A 24,276-nucleotide genomic window follows, 5' to 3' on the forward strand; every position below is an offset into this window, starting at 1 on the left:
GAAAATATTGTACCCGACCCGCTTCCTGACCCGCATTTTTTAAAAGTAGGCTAGTAAATGCATAGCAAGAAATACACATGACAAAGCCAGCACTTTGGTCATTATCTTTCATTATTTCGGCAACTTTGCTCTTTCTGTTTGTGTATTTGCGGAGCTTCCACTCCCCAGTCTTCACCTTTTCTCTTGCCGCCTCCATCTCTACCTGCAGACTGAGCTCGTGCGTCATCTTCGCGCCAGTTATTCAGCCAATAAAGTGTAGGCCTATGTATTTCATAGAAAATTGCATGTGAGCGGAGTGGAGCGGGAGCGAGCGGGCGGATCTTGGACAGAACGCAGAGCGGCATTTTTAAAAGGATGGAGCGTCGCCCTATTTCCCGCTCCAATTTCGCTCCGCGCACACCAGGATTCTGAAGCATGCTCAGTCAAGCCTGACTCAGTCTACTGTTGATGACTGCAAGATGGATTCTATTTTCAGTCAAAACTCGGCTCAATAATGGAGTTCAAAAAGTAGGCTACTTCAAAAAGGAAAATAAGAAGTCATACAGGTGTAAAACTAACTATTATGTGGTAGAAGAAAACGACATCGTTTCAGTCAGTAGGCCTAAAGATTAATTTTGGAATCTAAAAAGACACATCTCTCGAAAACATGCAGTGTGATATGTGAACACGCTGGGAAGAAAGCAAAAGGTTAGCAAATTGAATACGGTAACTTAAAGTGTAGCCTAAATTAAAAACAGCGTAAAATGCAAACAATTGATACAAGCCCATTTAAATTTTAATCCTGCGCGCTGCGCACAAGTTCAGTTATAAGAATGTTGTCCTAATAGTTAATTTAGCCTAGGCCTACTTTTAAAACGTTTATTTATATTTATTTTATATTTTTGTTTATATAAATTTTATTTATATTATTAGGCCCATTTATTCGTTTTATTTTACAGCAGTTTGTGTGTACAATGGATATAAGCCCATTTAAATTTTAATCGTGCGCGTTGCACAAAAGTTAACTTATCAAAATTCTGGCCTAATAGTAAATTTACTTTTAAAATTTTGATGTAGGCTATATTTTTGTTTATATAATTGTTATTCATATTATTAGGCCCATTTATTCGTTTAATTTTACAGGACTTTGTGTAGGCTATATTCCTTCTTACATAGGCCTAATTTGTCATTTGAAATAAAACATTTCTATTTGAAAAATGTTGTTGTTGCTCATTAGTTCTTTAGGAGGTAAGGCTGTGGTCTAAGCTACAGTGATATAGGCTACATGTAGATTTTTTTTCCCCTTTTTGGAGCGAGCGGGGGGCGATTTGAGTGGAGCGCGGATCAAACTGCGTTGAGCGCTGATCGAGCGATAATGAGCGGAGCGGCCTGATGTAGCTTTGAACGGGGGAGCGGAGGGGTGGACAGTTCCGTGAGCGATGAGCGAAGATTCTCACCGCTCCACTCCGCTTATGCTCTCTATACTACTATATAAATTACAAAGGTTTAATTGGCATCTTTATTTCAAACGACCCGACCGACCGCGACCCGAATATCATTAAAAATATTTTTGGATGACTCGTAACCGCGGGTAACCGCGGGTGACCGCAGGCACCCGCTCATTTCGGATCAACCCGCGCATCACTGGTGCACACACGTCGGTAATTTTCATTTTCAACGTAGCCCGTCCACAATTATTCCTATTGTAGACCCCGTAATCTACGCAGGGGCGGGTCTAGAAAAATATTTATGGGGTGGCGAGAGGGGGGCAGGGATTTTTGAGGGGTGGCAACATATGGTAGACATATATATACTGAATTTAATCACAGTTAAATTGGCCATAACTTTTAATTTGTTGCTGCCAATAGGGATGGGTATCGTTAAGGTTTTAACAGTATTACTAGTCAAGTCAAGTCAAGTTTATTTGTATAGCGCTTTTCACAATACAGATTGTATCAAAGCAGCTTCACAGTATTCAATTTAAATAATACAACAAAGTTTGTTTCAAGAGGAATTTATTGATTGATAAAATTAAATTAAATATCCCCAAAATATCCCCAACTGAGCAAGCCAAAGGCAACAGTGGCAAGGAACCGAAAAACTCCATCAAGTGACCTAATGGTGTCCTAAAACTCCATCAGGTGACCTAATGGAGAAAAAAAACCTTGGGAGAACCCAGGCTCAGTCGGGGGCCAGTTCTCCTCTGGCATTTATGAGCTAGAGGCCGGATTGTAGTTTGAACTGTGGGATTATATGAATGCCTGGCTGAAGAGATGCGACTTTAATCTAGTTTTAAACTGGGAGAGCGAATCTGAGCAACGAACAGTATCAGGAAGACTATTCCAGAGTTTTGGAGCCAAATGTGAAAATGCTCTCCCTCCTTTGGTGGTTCTGGATATACTAGGTATGACCAAAAGCCTTGAATTTAGTGATCTTAAAGAGCGCGATGGATTATAGGGCGATAGAAGATCCGTTAAATAGACTGGAGCTAAGCCGTTTAGGGCTTTATAAGTCACTAGCAATACCTTGTAATTAATACGGAACTTTATAGGTAACCAATGCAGTGATGATAAAATCGGTGTTATATGATCATATTTTCTTGATCTCGTAAGAACTCTAGCGGCGGCATTTTGGACTAACTGTAGCTTGTTTATTGAGGATGCAGGACAACCAGCTAATAAGGCATTACAGTAATCCAGTCTCGAGGTCATGAATGCATGAACTAACTTTTCTGCATCAGAAACTGATAGCATATTACGTAGCTTAGCAATGTTTCTAAGGTGGAAAAAGGCTGTTTTTGTAACATATGAAATATGATTTTCAAAAGACAGGTTGCAATCGAGTATAACACCCAGGTATTTTACTGTAGAGGATAAAGTAACAGGACATCCTATGATGTTAAAGTTGTATTGTGCGAGGTTTTGTGGGCGGTTTTTTGAACCGATAAGTATTACCTCTGTCTTGTCTGGATTTAATAAAAGAAAATTACGCGTCATCCAATCTTTTATATCTTTAACACACTCTGTCAATTTGGAAAATTTAGCGTTTTCATCCGGCCTTGATGAAATATATATTTGAGTGTCATCAGCATAACAATGGAAACTAATTCCATGTTTCCTTATAATATTTCCAAGTGGCATCATATATATTGAAAATAACAGAGGGCCTAACACAGATCCCTGCGGCACTCCATAGTTAACTGGAGTTATGATCGATTTTTCTCCATTTAAATAGACAAAATGGTAGCGGTCAGATAGGTATGATTTGAACCAGCTTAGTGCTTGTCCTTGAACACCAGTATAATTTTGTAGTCGATCTAAGAGTATTGTGTGATCTATAGTATCGAACGCAGCACTAAGATCAAGTAAAACTAGTATTGAGATACAGCCTTGGTCAGAAGCTAAAAGTAAATCATTTGTGATTTTAACAAGCGCAGTTTCAGTGCTATGATGCGGTCTGAATCCTGACTGAAACTTTTCATAGATATCATTTTGTTGCAAGAAAGAGCCCAGTTGAGCGGACACCACTTTTTCTAATATTTTAGACATAAATGGAAGATTTTAAATGGGTCTATAATTTGCTAGATTATTATGATCTAATTGTGGTTTCTTAATGAGAGGTTTTATAACTGCCAGTTTAAATGTTCTTGGAACATGACCTAGAGATAAAGACGAGTTAATAATATTGAGGAGAGGCTCTTCCACTACAGGTAACACTTCTTTCAGTAGTTTAGTTGGTATAGGATCTAATAAACATGTTGTTGTTTTAGATGAAGTGATAAGTTTATTTAACTCTTTTTGTTCTATAGTTGTAAAGCACTGTAATTGTTCTTGCGGGGTGATAATTGAAGCTGAATTATAAGGCGCGATTGAAGATTGAACGTTTACAATTGTGGTTCTGATGCTTTCTATTTTCTCAGTGAAGAAGTTCATGAAATCATTACTACTGAACTGTAACGGGATATTTTGTTCGGGTGACGTCTGTTTATTTGTTAGTTTAGCCACGGTGTTAAATAAAAACCTTGGATTATTTTGGTTGTTTTCTATTAGTTTGCGGAGGTGCTCAGCCCTGGCCGCTTTTAGGGCCTTTTTATAACGTGACATACTGTCTTTCCACGCGATTCTAAAGACCTCTAAATTAGTTTGTTTCCATTTACGCTCTAAAATACGGGTTTCTCTCTTTAAAACATGCGTAGTATTGTTATACCATGGTGCTTTATTTTTCTCTCTGACCTTTTTTAATTTAATAGGTGCAACCACATCCAATGTTCTAGAGAGAATGGTGCTCATAGTGCTAGTTAGTTCTTCTAGTTCATCTGTTTGTTTGGGTTCAGGCAGCAGCTGAGACAAATTAGATAAGCAATTTGAGAAATTATCTATGGTGGATGGAAGGATTGTTCTGCCTGGTCGATAACGCGGCGCTGCATGACATATTACAGCAGTACGTAATATGCAAGTTACCATGTAGTGATCAGTGACTTCATCACTTTGTGGAATGATATCTATATCGGTTGGATCGGTTCCATGTGATATAATTAAATCGAGTGTATGATTAAGACGATGTGTTGGTCCGATGACGTTTTGCTTGACCCCAAATGAATTTAATAAATCTGTAAACGCAGCTCCTAACGCATCATTTGGATTATCTACGTGTATGTTAAAATCTCCAACAATTAATGCTTTATCGACATTGACTAATAGGTCTGAGAGAAAATCTGCAAACTCTTTTAGGAAATCAGCGTAAGGCCCTGGCGGTCTATATACGGTAGCCAAGGCTAGAGATAATAGTGATGTTTTTCTAACATCTAAGAGCGTAACATTTAGTACAAGTACTTCAAATGAAATAAACTTATAACCCGTTTTCTGAGTAACATTTAGAATATCTCTATAAATGGTTGCAACACCTCCACCACGACCAATCAGACGGGGCTCATGCTTATAACAGTATCCAGGAGGAGTAGACTCATTAATACCGAAATAATCATTTGGTTTAAGCCAGGTTTCAGTAAGGCAAAGTACATCGAAGCTATTATCTGTGACTATTTCATTTACAATAACTGCCTTAGGTGTGAGTGATCTAATGTTTAGAAGACCTAGCTTTAGAAATAGTTTTTGTTTACTAATAGCAACATTTTCTGTTTTAATAACAATTAGATTTTTCCTAGATCCTGCATTAGATTTATTATTTGATCTCACTAAACGAGGAATAGACACGGTTTCTATGCAATGTTCTACACTAGTATTTATATCAGTTGAATTGGAGCAGCAGAGACTATGATTTGGACTTTTGGTTACTAGTCAAAGGGTATTTAACTTTTTAGAGATGTTATCTGACAGAAGAGCCACTCCGAATCTGCTTGGGTGTAAGCCATCAGCACGGAAAAGCCTAGGACGCTCCCAAAACAGATTCCAATTATTTACAAAGAGCAGTTTCTGCTCATTGCACCATGACATTAACCATTCATTTAGCGCAAATAATCTGCTGAACTTTTCATGCCCTAGTCGGTACGTGGGAAGCGGTCCTGACACAATGATCGTTGTTTCAGGCGATGTGCTGCGTACCGTATCGAATAGATTCCTGAAGTCTTTCTTCAGAATCTCCGTCTGGCGCAGCCTGATGTCGTTCACTCCCGCGTGCAGGACCACAGTTCCGACGCGCTCGTCACCGTTCAGGATCTCGGGAACGCGAGCAGCGATTTCAGAAACACGAGCACCAGGAAAGCAGTGACTTTGCACCTTACTTTTACCTAACGTAGCGTGTACGTGCCGAACGATGGAATCGCCGATGATCACAGCATCGTGTTCTGTTTCGCGTAGAGGGGAGAAGCGGTTTTGTGTGGATAACTCGAAAACCGGGAGGGTCGGAGAAAGTCTTGGTCTAAACCTGACTCGCGTCTTCCGCTGCGGAACCACCCAGGCTTCGTGGTGGCGTGTTGGAGCCGGAGTGAACGAGACCATGGCTGATTGCGACCGATGCTGAGGAACGCACGGAGTAGACGCGGTCGGAGTCAGCGGGTTAGTAACGTTAAACACTGATTTGTGTGCATCGGCACGTGATGTTTCAAGAGCCAAACACCGGTCTCTCAGCTCGGCCTGTCTCAATAAAAGGTTGTGGATCTGTTTCTCAACAGCTTCCAGCTCAGACTGCAGTGCGTGCAGCTCAAATGTGTCCTCACCTGCACCAAACGGTAGACTACTTACATCTGATATATTCGCCATTTTAACAGATGGACAGTGAGTTAGCAACGAAGCTACCAGTGATGCTATCAATATTAATACTAATTTATATTATAAGTTTGTTTGTTTGTAAGTGAGTGTGGAGAAGACGCGTTCAGCCGTGATCCACGGACGTAACCTTTAAGAGTATGCAGCGTTGGATCACTAATAGGCTTGAGACGCGTCTGCTCAACAGTCCGCGTTGTAACTATGAGGTTTTTTAGTTTTTTTTTTTTTGTGGTAGGGGTGTAGAGTAGACGCACGATAGGCGAAAAAAAAATAAAAAAATTTTGTTTATAAGTGAGTGTGGAGAAGACGCGTTCAGCCGTGATCCACGGACGTAACCTTTAAGAGTATGCAGCGTTGGATCACTAATAGGCTTGAGACGCGTCTGCTCAACAGTCCGCGTTGTAACAATGAGGTTTGAGCAGTAACATTAGTGCTTCTCAGTGAGGAAAAGTAGAAAATGTTCGTTGTAAGCGAGTTTAAAGAGAAAAATCAAGAATTATAAATCAAATCGATAGAGCTCCAAAAACAACCACGCATTCAGACGCGACGCATGATAATAACAGGACAAGACATTACTCACCGTGTTTGTTGAGTGATTCTTACTCACCTGAGCTTTTATGAACTCAAAGGCGCGAGAGAAAATAAATAAATAAAAATAGCTGAGCGCACGGGTGGCGCTAACAGGCTAGCGAATTACCAGCGTGTTGTGTTAGTAGTAACGGAAGCCAGCGATGTTGGGTAAGCTGTATTTAGTAGTAGTATAAACAACTAGAAATTGTAGTAAATGATGGTTCAAAACAAGGAAATACGAGGCTATACGAGGCTAATACGAGGCTAATACGGAGCTTACAGCACCGAAGCAGACAAACTCACAGCAGACAGCGAGGCAGCTACTACTCTTACTATTACTACTCTTACCGATACTCCTTATCGATCCGGTACTTTAACGGTATTCTTATCGGTTATTTATGTTATATTAAAAAAAAGGGGGAAAAAATTATTTAGAACACAATTAATATTGCTTTATATTTTGAAATGTAAAATAAATATCTATAGCAAAAGAAAAAGCAATGCTATAACAAAACAAATAAAACATGCATGTTATGCAGAAGGGTGCAGGCTTTTGTGTTTTATATACAGAAGACATAGGACACCAAAAACAAAGTACAAACACATGGTCAAACAAAAAAAGTATACAATTAAACAAATATACAAATTATATACCCAGTGCTTTCATTTCAGTAATGTCTACTGACATTACTGTTCAGGAGTAATATGGGCTAAAAAGACATCTAATAAAGTCAGATTTAAAATAACACTGCATAGTTTATCATAGATAGATTCAAGTTATAAAAGCCAAAATTATTAATTCAAGAGCTGCGACTGATTTTCTCTTTGCCTTTTGTTGTTTGATTCACATTAATGGAGCAATCGTCAGCAGGTTTATTTGACTGCTGCCTCTTTAAGATCAAATGCAGATCTAATCATTATTACGCCTCATATTTTCTCAAAACTATTTACGCCCATTTAAGACATAAACTGTATTTAAGTGAATAAACTGTTTAAGTGAATCTCCAAGACAGCCATTTTGACACATTTGATCGTTTAGATGTGCACACGAAGCCCAAAATATACGTTGCTTGTCTCGTTGCGGTGTGCTTCGGAGCGCGCGCCGCATTTGGAACAGCATCTATTGCCAATTATGGTACTTTTAATAGCCTTTTATTATCAAACGCGTCCCGCAGTTTAGCAACAGTATAGACTACATTTTACAACAATAACCGATCATGCAGATTCTGACGTTATGTTTGGGTTTTAGGGAGAAATGACAGCACACCGCTGTGAAGGGAAGGAAGTTGCGCTAGACAGAATGCAGCTTTAGTTTTTAATGGTAGGCCTATACCTCAAATATATTCTTTTTTATAACCATTGGAAGCCAAAATCTAAATCTTAAATAAAATTAGTTTAATATCAAAGAAAGTGTAACCGTTTGAATGTTTAGTTCTGTCCTCAATAACAAATATCAAATCAGAAAGATTTATCACATGTATTTGTATTTGTTATTTCCCCAGTTGTAACCTGGTTTCATTGCTGATATTCATGTGATATCTGAGAGGAATTGGATTTACTAGGACTGCTTAGCTAATCAAATGATCGATCTCCTAACTGGCACTGTATTGTGTGTTGTAACGTAACGTAGGCGTAACGGCGACCATCAGTAAACGTTATGGATACAAACAATATTTTTTATTTTTTATTAAGCTGTTCTTGTCTTTACTCAAATCAAAATTAGGCTAATCAAAGGGAAGAGTATAGCCTACTCTTACAAATCACGAGGGAGCGTTTTGACCGCTGATTTTGGCTAACGTAATAGACTCGCTGTTTTTGCTGATGCTGAATCGTCTTTAGCATACATTCATTACAAATGTAACTTTAAGTTAAACGTGTGTTTAAACTACACTTGGGGAAACTCACTTCACCTTCAGCTAGGCTCGGCAGCTCAGTCTCTCCAGTCGGGTTGCAGGGCCACCGCACCGCAGCAGACTCGCTGTGTGTGAGCCAGACTGAGCGAACGCCGCTCTGCACGTTTGAATCAGGGACGTAGCTAGTAGGCAACTCAAGTCATGATGCGTTTAGGGGCGCCCAGAAAACAAAGGTTTTTACCGTAAATGTAGTCTTATTTTCAGCTTGCCTGGCTGACATCAATGGGGTGGCAAGACCTTTACTCCCGTGCCACCCCAGTAGATCCGCCCCTGCAGACCCGTAATCTACGCGCTGCCTCAGCAAACGCGAGATCCGAGCCAAATAATCTTTATTGACTTCTTCCCTCGAGAAGAAAGCCATCAGGAGCAGAGCTAACTCTCAAAAGTGCAAATGTTACACGTCGGGAATTTATGAATGAACACTGTCAGCCCCCTTTTACTAGCTGAACGTGCATGCTCCACTCCCAAACACACACATGAATCGCGTGTGTCCCCACTCGTAATGAAGCGAGTGCAGGGAGGAACACACAATCCAAAGCTGTTTGCTCCCCATACTCCTGTCTAGATATATAGGCTACTTGTGGTTGTGGACTACATCGATGCTCAGCACATCTACCTCCTCAGAGATAGACTGCTGAAACACCGGGCTCTCTAACCAGGGCGGAAGAAGCCGCGGCGCGGGCTTCCGATCCCAGAGAGAGCACTGGATCCCCCGGGTAAAAGGCAGAGAAAAGGCGGAGCCCGTCTCTAACCCCTCCGCGAGATCCATTTGCGAACCCCACAATACCAGCTTCCATGCTGCCTCGGCAACACGGGGCCGGTACTGCGAGGAACGCGAGCCTGAACACCCTCCTCAAAGAGTGACAAGCGGGAACGGAGCGAGTAAAGCGATAGTAACTCGCAATGCTCGTAGTCAGCGCCCTCGAGCGCTGACAGATCATGCTCCGTTCCAAACAAACAACACATACATCATGTGTATCCCCACCAGTAAAGAAAGAGGGCAGGGAGGAACACACGATCTAAGGTTGTTTGTTCGCCATAATATCTATGCTTGTGACTGATATAGTGACAGACAACAATAAATATGACAGTCAGTAACAAAGAGCGCTTGCTGAGGCACAGAAGCTACCCACTAAACATTGGACGTCGGATAGACGTGCAGATCATGTCTATATTGGGTCCGTCGGTCCATGACCAATTCTGGACATCTATTCGACGTCCAAACTAGGTCCACTATTTGGACGTCCAACCATGACCCAACTTGGACGTCATATAGACGTTCAACATTGGACCTTTGAACTGGGTAATTTTTTTCGACGTCCAAACTAGGTCCACTATTTGGACGTCCAACCATGACCCAACTTGGACGTCATATAGACGTTCAACATTGGACCTTTGAACTGGGTAATTTTTTTCGACGTCCAAACTAGGTCCACTATTTGGACGTCCAACCATGACCCAACTTGGACGTCATATAGACGTTCAACATTGGACCTTTGAACTGGGTAATTTTTTTCGACGTCCAAACTAGGTCCACTATTTGGACGTCCAACCATGACCCAACTTGGACGTCATATTGACGTTCAACATTGGACCTTTGAACTGGGTAATTTTTTTCGACGTCCAAACTAGGTCCACTATTTGGACGTCCAACCATGACCCAACTTGGACGTCATATTGACGTTCAACATTGGACCTTTGAACTGGGTGATTTTTTTCGACGTCCAAACTAGGTCCACTATTTGGACGTCCAACCATGACCCAACTTGGACGTCATATTTACGTTCAACATTGGACCTGAACTGGGTAATTTTTTGGACGTCTATGACAGGTGCAGGAAATTTACATGATTATTATAATTTTTTTTAATTTACAAATGAAGAGCTCTTTTCCAAAACGCGAGTTTGTCGTGTCATTTTGCTGTGTAATGAACCTATTCACTGCTCCATCCACGTTTCCAAATCGCTATATTTAAAATGTAATATATTTTTAAAATATTTAAAATATTATATTTTAAATATTTTAAATGTACTGCAAGATGCTCGTGATCCAAGCGCCGAACCTATTTTTAGCCTAAACGCGATAATCATAAATTATATCACTCTCTCTGTAGCTCAAACAGTAGGGCGTTGGCACGTGGAGCAGATGATCACGAGTTCGAGTCCCAGGTAAAGCAAGGTGTGTGTGTGTGTGTGTGTGTGTGTGTGTGTGTGTGTGTGTGTGTGTGTGTGTGTGTGTGTGTGTGTGTGTGTGTGTGTGTGTGTGTGTGTGAGAAGCCGATGTTTTGTTTGAGAGCACTGAGCGCGATTTATTGTAAACAAACTTTTGTGGATGGACGTCGAAAAATGACGTGCGGAAGACGTCGAAAAATGACGTGCGAAAGACGTCGAAAAATGACGTGCGGAAGACGTCGAAAAAAGACGTCGCCTGGCGTTACAAAACAACCCCTTCAATGGACCAAATTTGGACGTCCAAAAATTACATGAAAATGACGTCACTACGACGTCACATTGCGCAGTGGGTAGCGCGGTTCTAAACCGGATGTCCTTTAGGCTATCCTTTCCTGGTCGTCACGTCACCCGCCCGTGACGCCCACTCTCGCCATTGGACTAGTTGACATAGGTGCTTCAGACGCAATCACGCAGGAGCGTTCCCAAAGCGTAATTGACGCATCGCGAGTTCCCTCGAAAGGGAAGTCCGTGCACTAAAATGTTGAATCTTTTCAGTTCATTGTTTTCCAACCTTTGTTGCCATTACAGGTACAATATGAAAATGATTTTGTCTAAGCCCATCATAACTTAACATGAATTTAGGAAAACACTGATCCAGGCCTCTACGCTTCTCTGTTTCTCCAGAAGAAAAGACCAAGGTAAACACACATGTGCTTCAAGAGTTATTTTGCTCAGATTCCCCAAGATAACAAAGTCTGAAATCAAAAGCCTGAGATCTCAAACACGAACTCAAACCTAATTGGACGCTGCAATGGGTTTCCTCTTTGTTTTATCTGTACAGAAATGTGGTCTGGATGTGTGTCGTCTGTGTCAACTAGTTTGTGAAGCATTTGTCCATCATCTCTGCTGCTAATATGAACCTTTTAATCTTCTACTCCACACAAAACATCTTTACACTGAAATAAAGTGCTGTCAAATAAGGGTCAGAGGTCAAATAGGATTGACCCTCACAACATAAAATAAAACACCAGTAGATATGGATCTCATGCAACACTCATGCAACGTTTCACTCAACTAATACAGGGCCAGAATTCATTTGAAAATATAAGATCAGGAACAGCTTTATTTGCATGACTTCCTTTTTAATAAAGGAAACTGTGACGGAGGTTGAAACCTGTTGAGAGAAGCTTCAACCAGATAAATATCACAGTTCAATCGTGTTTCCGATCAGTCGGAGTGTTATCAGACATTTTAAGGATCACTATCGTAGGGTTTTCAGTGAACTGATGAAGAAAATGTTTCTCAAATTATGTTTGTTCTGTTTGTGGCGTCTGGATGGTGAGTTTGAAATGTTTTTTAAGGCTTCAGTTGCTTCTGTTTTAGTACTATGTATGTAATACATTATTGGTGAAATTAGTCAGAGATGATTAACATTGACTGTTATTCTCAAGTATAAGTTATTGATTTTTAAAGTTTTGATTCAGGTCTAAACAATTTTTTTTAGGGATATGTTAAATATGAAGCTCAATACCCAACAGCATTCATTTAAGTGTGACATTACTCTTATCTAAGTAAACATGTCTTTTTATTTAGTTTCTGGTCCATGTAAAATTATGTTTTAAGTATTTCACATTTCATTCAGCATGTTTTCTGTTTATACTGCTGCAGAATGTTATTCACTTCAGATTCAAAGAATTAAAGTATTTTGGTGAAGCTTCATCAAACCGAAATCAAGTTATTTAAATCTTTAATCTGTGACAAACTCTCTCTGTTCTTCAGGTGTGTTTGGTTCTGTAGGAGTTTTACCAATGTCAGAGATGGAGGGAGATTCGGTCACTCTAAACATTGGTAGTGATGGCATGAAGGATGGAAGTCAAATTTGGTGGCGGTTTGGAAATTATTTACTAGCTGAAATAAATGTAAATAATGACAGCATCACTGTATATGATAATGTTGCTGATGGGAGATTCAGAGACAGACTGAAGGTGGACAATCAAACTGGATCTCTGATCATCACAAATATCACAACTGATCATGGTGGAGATTATGGAGTACATACCAACCGACCAATGAGCATACATTTCATTCTCACTATCAACTGTGAGTTAAATATTTGTTTCATCTTCTTATTTTTTAATCACTCCATATAATATCCACACACCATTTTACTCTATTCTGTTGTTTTATGATATTATTCATTTTAAATTTCAAACTATTTACTTTCTCAAACAATCATAAAGTTATTTAAAAGTTAATCTGTGACAAACCCTGTTCCTGTTTATTCTCCATGTGTGTTTGGTGATGCAGATAAGATGAAGTCAGTGTCGGAGGGAGATTCAGTCACTTTAAACCCTGGGCTTACTGAAATAGGCCTACGAGAAAATCACATACTGTGGGAGTCTGAAAAAGAAAGGCTAGCTTTCACTGATGGGAGATTCAGAGACAGACTGAAGCTGGACAATCAAACTGGATATCTGACCATCACAAACATCACAACTGAACAGGCTGGAATCTATAAACTTCATATAACTAGAGCAGAATCATTATCATCACCATCATCAAAAACATTCAATGTTTCTGTGTATGGTGAGTAGAAATCATTTCCCAGACAGCAACAGTGTCGGCCCAGATCTGGTATATGTGGAATCCACGTGTGCCAGATGTGGGCCGGATCTGGGTTGTCCTTTCCTTCAAATATATTCTCATTTATTAACCTTTTCACACGTAAATTTTATTCACATTAGAATGTGAATAAAACATGTTGTCAAACTGAAATTATCATTATTGCCGCTTCAACATCAGTGTATTTTACAAACTGTTTTGTAAACTGTGTGTTTATCTTGTAAAAACTACTAAATGTTTTTTTCTTGTACCTACTGTATGTGTATTTAAATGTCTGAAACCTAAAAGAAACATTATGTGGTTGAAAACACTGATTTGACAAGTGCAGAGCGCATCCGTCTTTGGCTCAGCACCAGTCATATGTTTTCTTATTTTATAGTTTGAGATGACAGACCGTATAAACACTCACTCAACACATTGAACCGAAAATCAGATTGTTGATTAGATTTGGTTATTTCTGCTGCTGCAGAGCAAACACACACGTGTGCTGTGAGCAAGATATGCTGCTGCTGTATATAGCGTACATGAGTTACCTGAAGCAGATCTATACAGGTGGAGCTGGGGAAGGTGGAGGGTTTCTGAAAGAGCGCCGCACTGCTAATGCAAATGCTGACCAAGTATTTGAAGTTTGAGCAGATACAGCAGGAACCAATCATCTGTGCCCTATAGAGAATCATGTGGATTTAATGAAGGACCAATCAGACTGTGCCATCTAGAGTTTCATAACAGAACTTTTTAGTTGTTCAGATTTCTCCTTATTCTCTTATGTTTCCCAGCTCGTCTGCCTGTTCCTGTCATATTTAGTCACACTTGTTCATCATCATCCTCATCATCGTCATCAAATTGTTCATTGTTGTGTTCATCAGTGTTGAATGTGTGTGATGTGACTCTCTCCTGGTACAAAGGAATCAGTGTATTGTCCAGCATCAGTGTGTGTGATCTCAGCATCAGTCTCTCTCTACCTCTGGAGGTGGAATATCAGGATAAAAACACCTACAGCTGTGTGCTGAACAATCCCATCAGCAACCAGACCACACATCTGGACATCAACACACTCTGTCACACACATTCAGGTACGATGATGGTGAATATTAGTGATTATTTACTGAACTGATCATTTTGACACAAAAATACTCCACCGTTATCTCTCAGTTCTGTTTGCGATCAGACTGACAGATTTTGTCCATTATAGATCAGGACCTGCCCTGGTTTTATATAGTCCTGATTTCTGCTGCTGGATCTCTGATGATTGTTGTTTTAGTCGTGATCTTCTGCATCTGTAAGAAATCCATCTGTAAAAACAGGTGAGGAATTCAGTTATTACCTACATATTAAGTACAATTAATGCTTTTGAAACATATATATGAACACACACACATACAGCATATAGTACTGGTCAAAACATTACTATTTTTACCCTTATGTGCTGTTGGGGATGTTTTCATCCACTACGGGGTATTTTTGAGTCTTAATTTGGCCATAACTTTCTCCATGTTTCAGCAAATGGAATGATTTTTGGTGACTAATCTTATTTTGATACATATTTTGGGAAAATGCTTTGAAATTTTTCAAAAACTCAACAGTACACTGTGGGCAAATTTACTACCCTTTCGTTATCTTTCGTGGCTGAAAACAGCCACTACTTTAAACTGCTGTAAAAATATATCAGATAAATATTTTTTTCAATTTTTTTTGCATAAATCTATTAATCAACCTCAGTCCTGCTCAAAAATACTAAATGTTTAAAAAAAAATCTGGATTTTATTTCTTTAATTGCCAAATTAATAAATGATGTCACTGATTTGGGAAAAAAAAACACACAAAATGACTAATTTTCAATATAAAATGTGAATGTGGACTGGATTTTTTATTTTTTTTTACCTTTTATCACAGTCTTGGACATGTCAAAGATTAGAAACAACATTGGTTTTGATGCATTGTTAGTTTTTGTGCAGCATCAGATTTTAACTTTTTCTCCCTCATTTACTGTTCGTGGCTGTTTTTGCCCCATTGACTTCCATTATAACCACATTTTTTGATTGCAAAGCCATGACACCATATAATCATGCATTTTTGATTGTTGGTGGTTTTCCCTGTTGGGAAGAGGTAAAATTTGTAATTTTTACTGTTGATAACCAGGTGGCACCATTAACCCTTTAGATAGGCCTGTGCAAAAAAAAAAGCTTAGTTTCTGGCTTTTACATGGAGTTATATGGAGTATAATAGCATATTTGTGTGTGTGTGTGTGTGTGTGTGTGTGTGTGTGTGTGTGTGTGTGTGTGTGTGTGTGTGTGTGTGTGTGTGTGTGTGTGTGTGTGTGTGTGTGTGTGTGTGTGTGTGTGTGAGTGAGAGAGTATGAGAACTCACCTTGATGCGTCTGAGAAAATCAAAATATGCACCTCAGCTCTCAGAACTACATGGAGTAAACAAAAACAAAGTAAGTGTATTTATGCATCTGCTGCCTTTTGATGGTGAGAAATGCAGACTAAACAAAGCAAGTGGATTTAAACACTTGCATGCAAGCCTGCTGGTCATTTGATGGTGAGAAGAGCAGCAAGCAACATGAGAAAGGGCTTGACTTGTAGTGAAGTTTTAGAGATGATTATGCAGCCTGACCCCTCCAGCGAGCTGCAGGATGTATCGTCTTCTCCCTCTGACACCACAGACTCAGGAGAGTCAGATCCTGATTTGGATGTGGCACCCTCATCATCCAGATCATCATCATCTCTCCTTCAGTGGAAGCTAGAGGAGGATCGGAGAATCCTGGATCTGGGTGGATTGGGAGAAACGGCGAAGTGTGGTTTTCCACCAACGCGGAGACAACTTTCTTCAGCCTGCCAACTCCCGTGACTCCAGGGCCGACGCGCTATGCCATCGCAAGGGTCCAGAACATGGATTCTGTGTTCAATCTGTTTTTTACGGAGTAAAAATAGGAGGGGAAGGCGATGATCCCACAGGCAACGTGTGGACTCCCCTCTAGACCTGTAGACGCCGGCCAAAATCAGTAGCCCCATGTAGGCACGGAGATCTGTGGAGTCCACCCCGGTCCAGTTTCTCATTGTGCGGCGCCCATGGAGGTTGGTCATGCTGACAATGAGGTCAATCATCTGCTCCGTAAAAAACAGAATCCGTTGAACACAGAATCCATGTTCTGGACCCTTGCGATGGCATAGCGTGTCGGCCCTGGAGTCACACCTCTGGCAGGCTGAAGAAAGGGAGTTGTCTCCGCGTTGGTGGAAAACCACACTTCGCCTTTTCTCCCAATCCACCCAGATCCAGGATCCTCCGATCCTCCTCTAGCTTCCACTGAAGGAGAGATGATGATGAGGGTGCCACATCCAAATCAGGATCTGACTCTCCTGAGTCTGTGGTGTCAGAGGGAGAAGACGATACATCCTGCAGCTCGCTGGAGGGGTCAGGCTGCATAATCATCTCTAAAACTTCACTACAAGTCAAGCCCTTTCTCATGTTGCTTGCTGCTCTTCTCACCATCAAATGACCAGCAGGCTTGCATGCAAGTGTTTAAATCCACTTGCTTTGTTTAGTCTGCATTTCTCACCATCAAAAGACAGCAGATGCATAAATACACTTACTTTGTAGTTCTGAGAGCTGAGGTGCATATTTTGATTTTCTCAGACGCATCAAGGTGAGTTCTCATACTCTCTCTCACACACACACACACACACACACACACACACACACACACACACACACAAACACAAACACACGCACACACACACAAATATGCTATTATACTCCATATAACTCCATGTAAAAGCCAGAAACTAAGCTTTTTTTTGCACAGGCCTATCTAAAGGGTTAATGGTGCCACCTGGTTATCAACAGTAAAAATTACAAATTTTACCTCTTCCCAACAGGGAAAACCACCAACAATCAAAAATGCATGATTATATGGTGTCATGGCTTTGCAATCAAAAAATGTGGTTATAATGGAAGTCAATGGGGCAAAAACAGCCACGAACAGTAAATGAGGGAGAAAAAGTAAAAATCTGATGCTGCACAAAAACTAACAATGCATCAAAACCAATGTTGTTTCTAATCTTTGACATGTCCAAGACTGTGATAAAAGGTAAAAAAAAATCCAGTCCACAATCACATTTTATATTAAAAATTAGTAATTTTGTGTTTTTTTTTTTTCCAAATCAGTGACATCATTTACGAATTTGGCAATTAAAGAGTTAAAATCCTGATTTTTTTTTAAACATTTAGTATTTTTGAGCAGGACTGAGGTTGATTAATAGATTTATGCAAAAAATTTTGAAAAAAATATTTATCTGATACATTTTTACAGCAGTTTAAAGTAGTGGCTGTTTTCAGCCACGAAACATAACGAAAGGTTGTAAATTGAAACAATGCACAAGGGTTAATGTTTTTGGAAGAAGTCTCATATGCTCATTCAGCCTGCATTTATTTGATAAACATACGGAAACAAATAATAATATTGTGAAATATTACAATTTAAAATAATGATTTTCTATTTTAATATACTTTAAAATATAATTTATTTCTGTGATCAAGGCTGATTTTTCAGCATCATTACTCCAGTCTTCAGTGTCACATGATCCTTCAGAAATCATAATGATTTATTATTATCAATGTTGGAAACAGTCGTGCTGCTTCATATTTTTTGTAACCTGTGATACTTTTTTTCAGGATTCTTTGGTTAATAAAATGTTAAAAAGTAGAACAGCATTTTATTCAAAATAGAAATATTTTGTATAAACTACTGTTCAAAAGTTGGGGGTCAGTAATTTTTTTCTTTCTTTTTTGAAAGAAATTAATACTTTAATTCAGAAAGGATGAATTGCTATAAATATTTATTTTGTTAGAAAAGATTTTTCTAATTTGAATAAATGCTTTTCTTTTTAACTTTTTATTCATCAATGAATCCTGAAAAAGTATCACAGGTTCCATAGAAATATTAAGCTGCACAACTGTTTCCAACAGTGATAATAACGGAGTATCAAATCGGCATATTTGAATGATTTCTGAAACACTCAAAAAAGTATTTTAATTTCAGTCTAATTAATTAAAATGAGCAAAAGTAACATGATTTTTTTTTTTTACATTATTGTTACAACTTTTTTTAATTGTGTTCAATCAAATATAAACTGACCTTTCCAGAAATACATACAAATGTATTTCTTGTATTTGTATGTATTTTGTAATACATACAAATGTATTTCTGCAATAAAAAAAAAATATTATAAAAACAAAACAAAAACAACTGAAGTTTCCAAACTTTTGACCACACACACACACACACACACACACACACACACACACACACACACACACACACACATATTAAACAAGCTTTGACGTTTTAACAAGCCTGTGATTATTGCTAATGCAGTCCAGTCACGGGAGGAAGACGGAACTGATTCATCTTTGTGTAAACCAACAACACGACAAAAGGTAAGATCATTATGGGCTGTTGCAGTCAGTCTGATTGAAGTTTGCAGATGATCAGTGAACAGACGTGTCAGGAGATCAAAGCAACGTTTTTATGCTATCTGAATGCATTTAGTTTTTGCACCTTTGTGTCACTGCTAACGGCCAGTTTTCCATTGTGCAGGGCTATTCTCATTTCAAATCAATAGCACAAAACTAAAAAATGGTAACACTTTAGTTTAGGGTCCAATTCTCACTGCATATTACTAGGATATTGGCAGTTTTTTGGTACTTATAAAGCACATATTAATGCCTTATACATGAATTATCCTTAATCCTACCCAATACTTAAATTTAACAACTACCTTACTATTAATAGGAAGTAATTAGGATTTTACTTTGAACTCTCCCAAAAAAAATGATAACACATAAAATGCATATATTTTTTCAAAAACAGTAATAGGTAATGCTTTATTTTACAGTGTCCTTATTACATATGTTACATGTACTTACCGTAGTAATAACAGTAAATGATGCATAATTACATGCAACTAACCCTCAACCAAACCCTAATGCTACCCTAACCCTATAGTAAGTACATGTTGTTAATTAATATTACTCAGGACTTAAATATATAATTACACTGTAACAATGACACCTTCAAATAAAGTGTAACCCAGTAATATATTAACATTAATAAATTATTATATATTAAAGGGTTAGTTCATATAAATAAAAAATGTAGGCAGAGTCAGTCACCACTCACATTTATTGATTTTTTTTTTTTCCATACAAGGAAAGTGTCTAGTTCCTAACTTTCTTCCTATAGTGTTGGATTTATTTGTAAACAACAAAAAAGATTCTTCTAACTGATTTCCATAGTACAGTCACTGTGGTTCTCAACTTTAGTCCTCAGGACACACAGCTCTGCACATATATGTCTCTCTTATCGGACACGCTCAGTTCAGTTCATGGAGTCTCTACCAGCGAGCTGATGATCTGAATCAGGTGTGTTAAATAAGGCAGACATATAAAATATGCAGAGCAGTGTCCTGAGGACTGGAGTTGAGAACCACTGCCATAGTAGATACTGGATCAGCTCATAACATGTCTTGCTATGATCTGAGTTCTGCCAGCTGTCCACATTCACCCGTTCCATTGCTGCGTCCCAATTCAGAGGCTGCACCCGCGGAGACTGTCCCAATTGCCAGATTTCCAGTGCCCTACCTATAATGAATTTGGCTGGACAACTAAAAATCTAAAAATCAACTAAAGTAATTTTTCTCAGTTCCACACTCTATAGCGAGTTAAGGTCTTTTGCCTTATAGGGCAGTATAGTGGCATGAAAGACGGATGGATGACTGCAATAATCAGAACTACAAACCATGTCTTTCTTTCTGTGGAAGAGAAGCTTGTGCTGAGAATCAGGTGCAGATCAGAGGCGCGCAGCTTGGCTTAATATTTTTAGCTACATGAAATTGGATTTATCCAATCATTATAATGCGTTTTGACTCATTTCTACATTTTATTAAAAACTGTATCTATATTTGGCAGAATTACATAAATGAGTTTGTTTATGAAAGATTACACATTTAAGCATTAGAATAATCTCTGTATTGATCATTGCACAATTAGTTTACATGGTTATGAAAAGAAAACCCTAAAAATAACTTGCAGGGAAAGTTCTGGGAAGGTTCTTTTTAGGTTGTTACAAAAAAAAAACACGAAAAATAACCTACCGTACCTTATTTGGTTCCCAAAAACTGAAGTTGGAGTGTTATGTGCTGGAACTGGGCTTCTCTGCGTGAAACTCTAACCTTTGGAAGTGAAGAGAAAAACAAAGCAAGTAGAAAGAAAATAAAAGTACAGTCAAAAAATGTCAGAGAGTGTAAAAAACTGATTATTGTAGAACTAGAAAACATTATTTTGCTTGCAATTCTGATAAAATATTTGTATAGGCTAAATATTTTCGGCATAAGTTGATTAATTACTTTTAAGTCTGTGATCGCAATGGATTTGGCATCAAATTGACGCCATAGTGCATAATTTGACTGAACTAGATCGCACACGTTTGTTGCGCCATGACACATTCTATTTTTGACTTAATTTAGCCTACAGTACATATGTCCTTATTTAGATTTTATGATTTTGATGCATTAGTTACATCAAAGCCAGCTTGTGATGTGTCTGTGGGGTGGCCTACTAATTTAAACCATAATTTCTTTAAAATCATACCTGTAAACATTCCGAACTATAAATAATTTGCTTTGTTATTAAAAAAAAAAAAACACTCATTTTATACCATTAGAATTTCACTGGAAAGTAAAAAAATAAAGTTGTTCCTCATGTCACCTGTGCTGAAGTGTGTCCTCGATCTGCAGCGTCTCTGCGGTTCATCATTATCTGAGCTGAGATGCAGCTTTAGCAGACGTTGCTTTCTTTGTAGACGTTCTGCAACAAGTGTCTCTGCTGTTGCTTTAGTGTGAAAGACTTCAGTGCAGGCTTGTGAAAAAACCTTCAGAACTTAAACTGTTTGATGATTTAACGGTTTAAAACGTCCTGTGATGAACTGTAGGATTGATGTCATTTATCACCAAGTTCCTGACTGAGTTTGTGTTTCCTTGCAGAAATCAAAGACGGACGCTGTGTATGAAAATGTTCCCAAAAAACGATTATCAAATACTGTATTTATCCACTGGAACTGATGTTAAAGCTCATACAACCCCTAACTCACACCTTTTGGTTTTGTTCACATTTATTCTCTGTTTACTTCTGTCTCTCTTTTGTTTTTGCTCTTATCACATCTTTTTATTTCATCTGTGTAAAATAAACCTCTCAGTCTGACTTTTCTGTCTGTCCCACCTTTAAAGATTCCTCTCTCCGGTCTGTGTAAACTAGCTGACCTTGTACAAGGGAGGAGTTGTTCTTGTTCCTTTACACATAACTTTTTATCCAATGTACTTTCCGTGTGTGTGTGTGTGTGTGTGTGTGTGGTCCTTGGAAACCAGCTCAGATAGGAGATCTGGATTTGTCTAAGGAAATCTGCTTCCAAGACATCTGGACACAATGTGGACTCGTTTTTCTCTTCGTCTTATATCCTATATGACGTAATGTATATTCTCATTGAACGATTGCTACACCACCCCTTGACAATGTATAAAAGTGCAGAAAATAATTGTCTCCAAGTTCCTGACTCATTTTTAATGGGCCCATGCATTGAGTGAAAGAATTTCAAATTCCCCGTTACTCCCTCACCAGCTGTATAGCACTAGCAGCAGTTTTTACTTATGTCGGCTAATTTAATGGCAAGTTAATATTGCAAAAAGTATATTGTTATAAACATCTTTGATAGATGTATGATGTTAATAACTGTAGAAGCACGTCATCATCACAGCTTGTGAATTCCTTTAAGTTTTCCCGCTTCTCATTGTTTAATTTATTAGTCTCGTTTGTGCTTGTTGTACCCTCACATTCATTCTCTGTTCGGTCTCGTTCACGTTAGATGTGTGTCTCTACTCTGTATTGGATTAAACTTCGTATTGGAATTATCTTCTTCTGAATCTTCGTCTGTCTGTGAACCTCACCGGAGGTGATACGAAAAAAGGTACAACTTTTACACAGTGGAAAACCAAACAAAGGCGAGGCGAGGCGAGTCGAGGCGAGTCGAGGCTCTCCAGAGCTGGTACTGTGTAGTGGAAAAGCGCCATTTGCTACACACTTATCCTGGTGTTGTGACAATGTTTCTCCACTCGACGGTTCATCCAGCAGGAGGCGCTCGGAACTTCACAGACTTTGTTGTCATGTTGGAGTCTGATGCCCGTGCACTAAAATGTTGAATCTTTTCAGTTTATTGTTTTCCAACCTTGTTTGTTGCCATTACAGGTACAATATGAAAATTATTTTGTATAAGCCCATCATAACTTAACATGAATTTAGGAAAACATTGATCCAGGCCTCTTCTCTGTTTCCCCAGAAGAAAAGACCAAGGTAAACTCACATGTGCTTTAAGAGTTATTTTGCTCAGATTCACCAAGATAACAAAGTCTGCAGTGGGTTTCCTCTTTGTTTTATCTGTACAGAAATGTGGTCTGGATGTGCATCGTCAGTGTGTCAACTAGTTTGTGAAGCGTTTGTCCATCATCTAATGCTGCTAATATGATTTTTTTAATCTTCTACTCCACAAAAAACATCTTTACACTGAAATAAAGTGCTGTCAAATAAGGGTCAGAGGTCAAATAGGATTGACCCTCACAACATAAAATAAATCACCAGTAGATATGGATCTCATGCAACACTCATGCAACGTTTCACTCAACTAATACAGGGCCAGAATTCATTTGAAAATATAAGATCAGGAACAGCTTTATTTGCATGACTTCCTTTTTAATAAAGGAAACTGTGACGGAGGTTGAAACCTGTTGAGAGAAGCTTCAACCAGATAAATATCACAGTTCAATCGTGTTACCGATCAGTCGGAGTGTCATCAGACATTTTAAGGATCACTATCGTAGGGTTTTCAGTGAACCGATGAAGAAAATGTTTCTCAAATTATGTTTGTTCTGTTTGTGGAGTCTGGGTGGTGAGTTTCAAATGATTTTTAATGCTTCAGTTGCTTCTGTTTTAGTACTATGTAATACATTATTGGTGAAATTAGTCAGAGATGATTAACATTGACTGTTATTCTCAAGTATAAGTTATTGATTTTTAAAATTTTGATTCAGGTCTAAACAAATTTTTTAGGGATTATAAGGGATATGTTAAATATGAAGCTAAAATACCCAACAGCATTCGTTTTAAGTGTGACTTTACTCTTATCTGTAAATGTGTTTATTTAGTTTCTAGTCTATGTAAAATTATGTTTTAATTAATTATTACACATTTCATTCAGCATTTTTTTTCTGTTTATACTGCTGCAGAATGTTTTTCACTTCAGATTCAAAGAATTCAAGTATTTTAGTGAAGCTTCATCAAACCAAAATCAAGTTATTTAAAGCTTTAATCTGTGACAAACTCTCTCTCTGTTCTTCAGGTGTGTTTGGTTATACAGCATTTTCAAAAATGTCAGAGATGGAGGGAGATTCGGTCACTCTAAACATTGGTAGTGAGGACATGAAGAATGGAAATCAAATTCGGTGGTGGTTTGGAAAATATTTACTAGCTGAAATAAATGTAAATAATGACAGCATCACTGTATATGATGATGTTGCTGATGGGAGATTCAGAGACAGACTGAAGGTGGACGATCAAACTGGATCTCTGACCATCACAAACATCACAACTGAACATGGTGGACGTTATGAAGTACATACCAACCGACCAATGAGCATAGTTTTCATTCTCACTATCAACTGTGAGTTAAATATATGTATTTTTTAATCACTC

At 38.6% G+C, this 24,276-nt stretch overlaps 2 protein-coding genes across 2 annotated transcripts in view; both read left to right on the forward strand.

Annotated features, from left to right (window-relative positions):
• Window positions 1–22,537, forward strand: part of LOC309476166 (SLAM family member 5-like) — a 222,374-nt gene extending 199,837 nt beyond the window's left edge. Inside the window, exons 4-5 of the mRNA XM_082139402.1 lie at window positions 18,857–18,918; window positions 21,522–22,537. Of these exons, the coding sequence (XP_081995528.1) occupies window positions 18,857–18,918; window positions 21,522–21,599 (140 nt within the window). The 3' untranslated portion in view covers window positions 21,600–22,537. The remainder of the gene's footprint in view (window positions 1–18,856; window positions 18,919–21,521) is intronic.
• Window positions 8,909–14,889, forward strand: LOC309474909 (SLAM family member 5-like; the record flags this gene model as incomplete). The annotated part of the gene is made up of 5 exons (XM_082137528.1): window positions 8,909–8,966; window positions 12,637–12,729; window positions 13,165–13,443; window positions 14,256–14,552; window positions 14,672–14,889. 5 exons carry the CDS (start codon window positions 8,909–8,911, stop codon window positions 14,785–14,787), a joined length of 843 nt encoding a protein of 280 aa, XP_081993654.1. The 3' UTR covers window positions 14,788–14,889.
• Window positions 22,538–24,276: the final 1,739 nt, after the last annotated feature.

The sequence above is a fragment of the Leuciscus leuciscus genome (genome assembly GCF_965113295.1).
Source record: "Leuciscus leuciscus genome assembly, chromosome: 15".
Taxonomy (NCBI): Eukaryota; Metazoa; Chordata; class Actinopteri; order Cypriniformes; family Leuciscidae; genus Leuciscus; species Leuciscus leuciscus.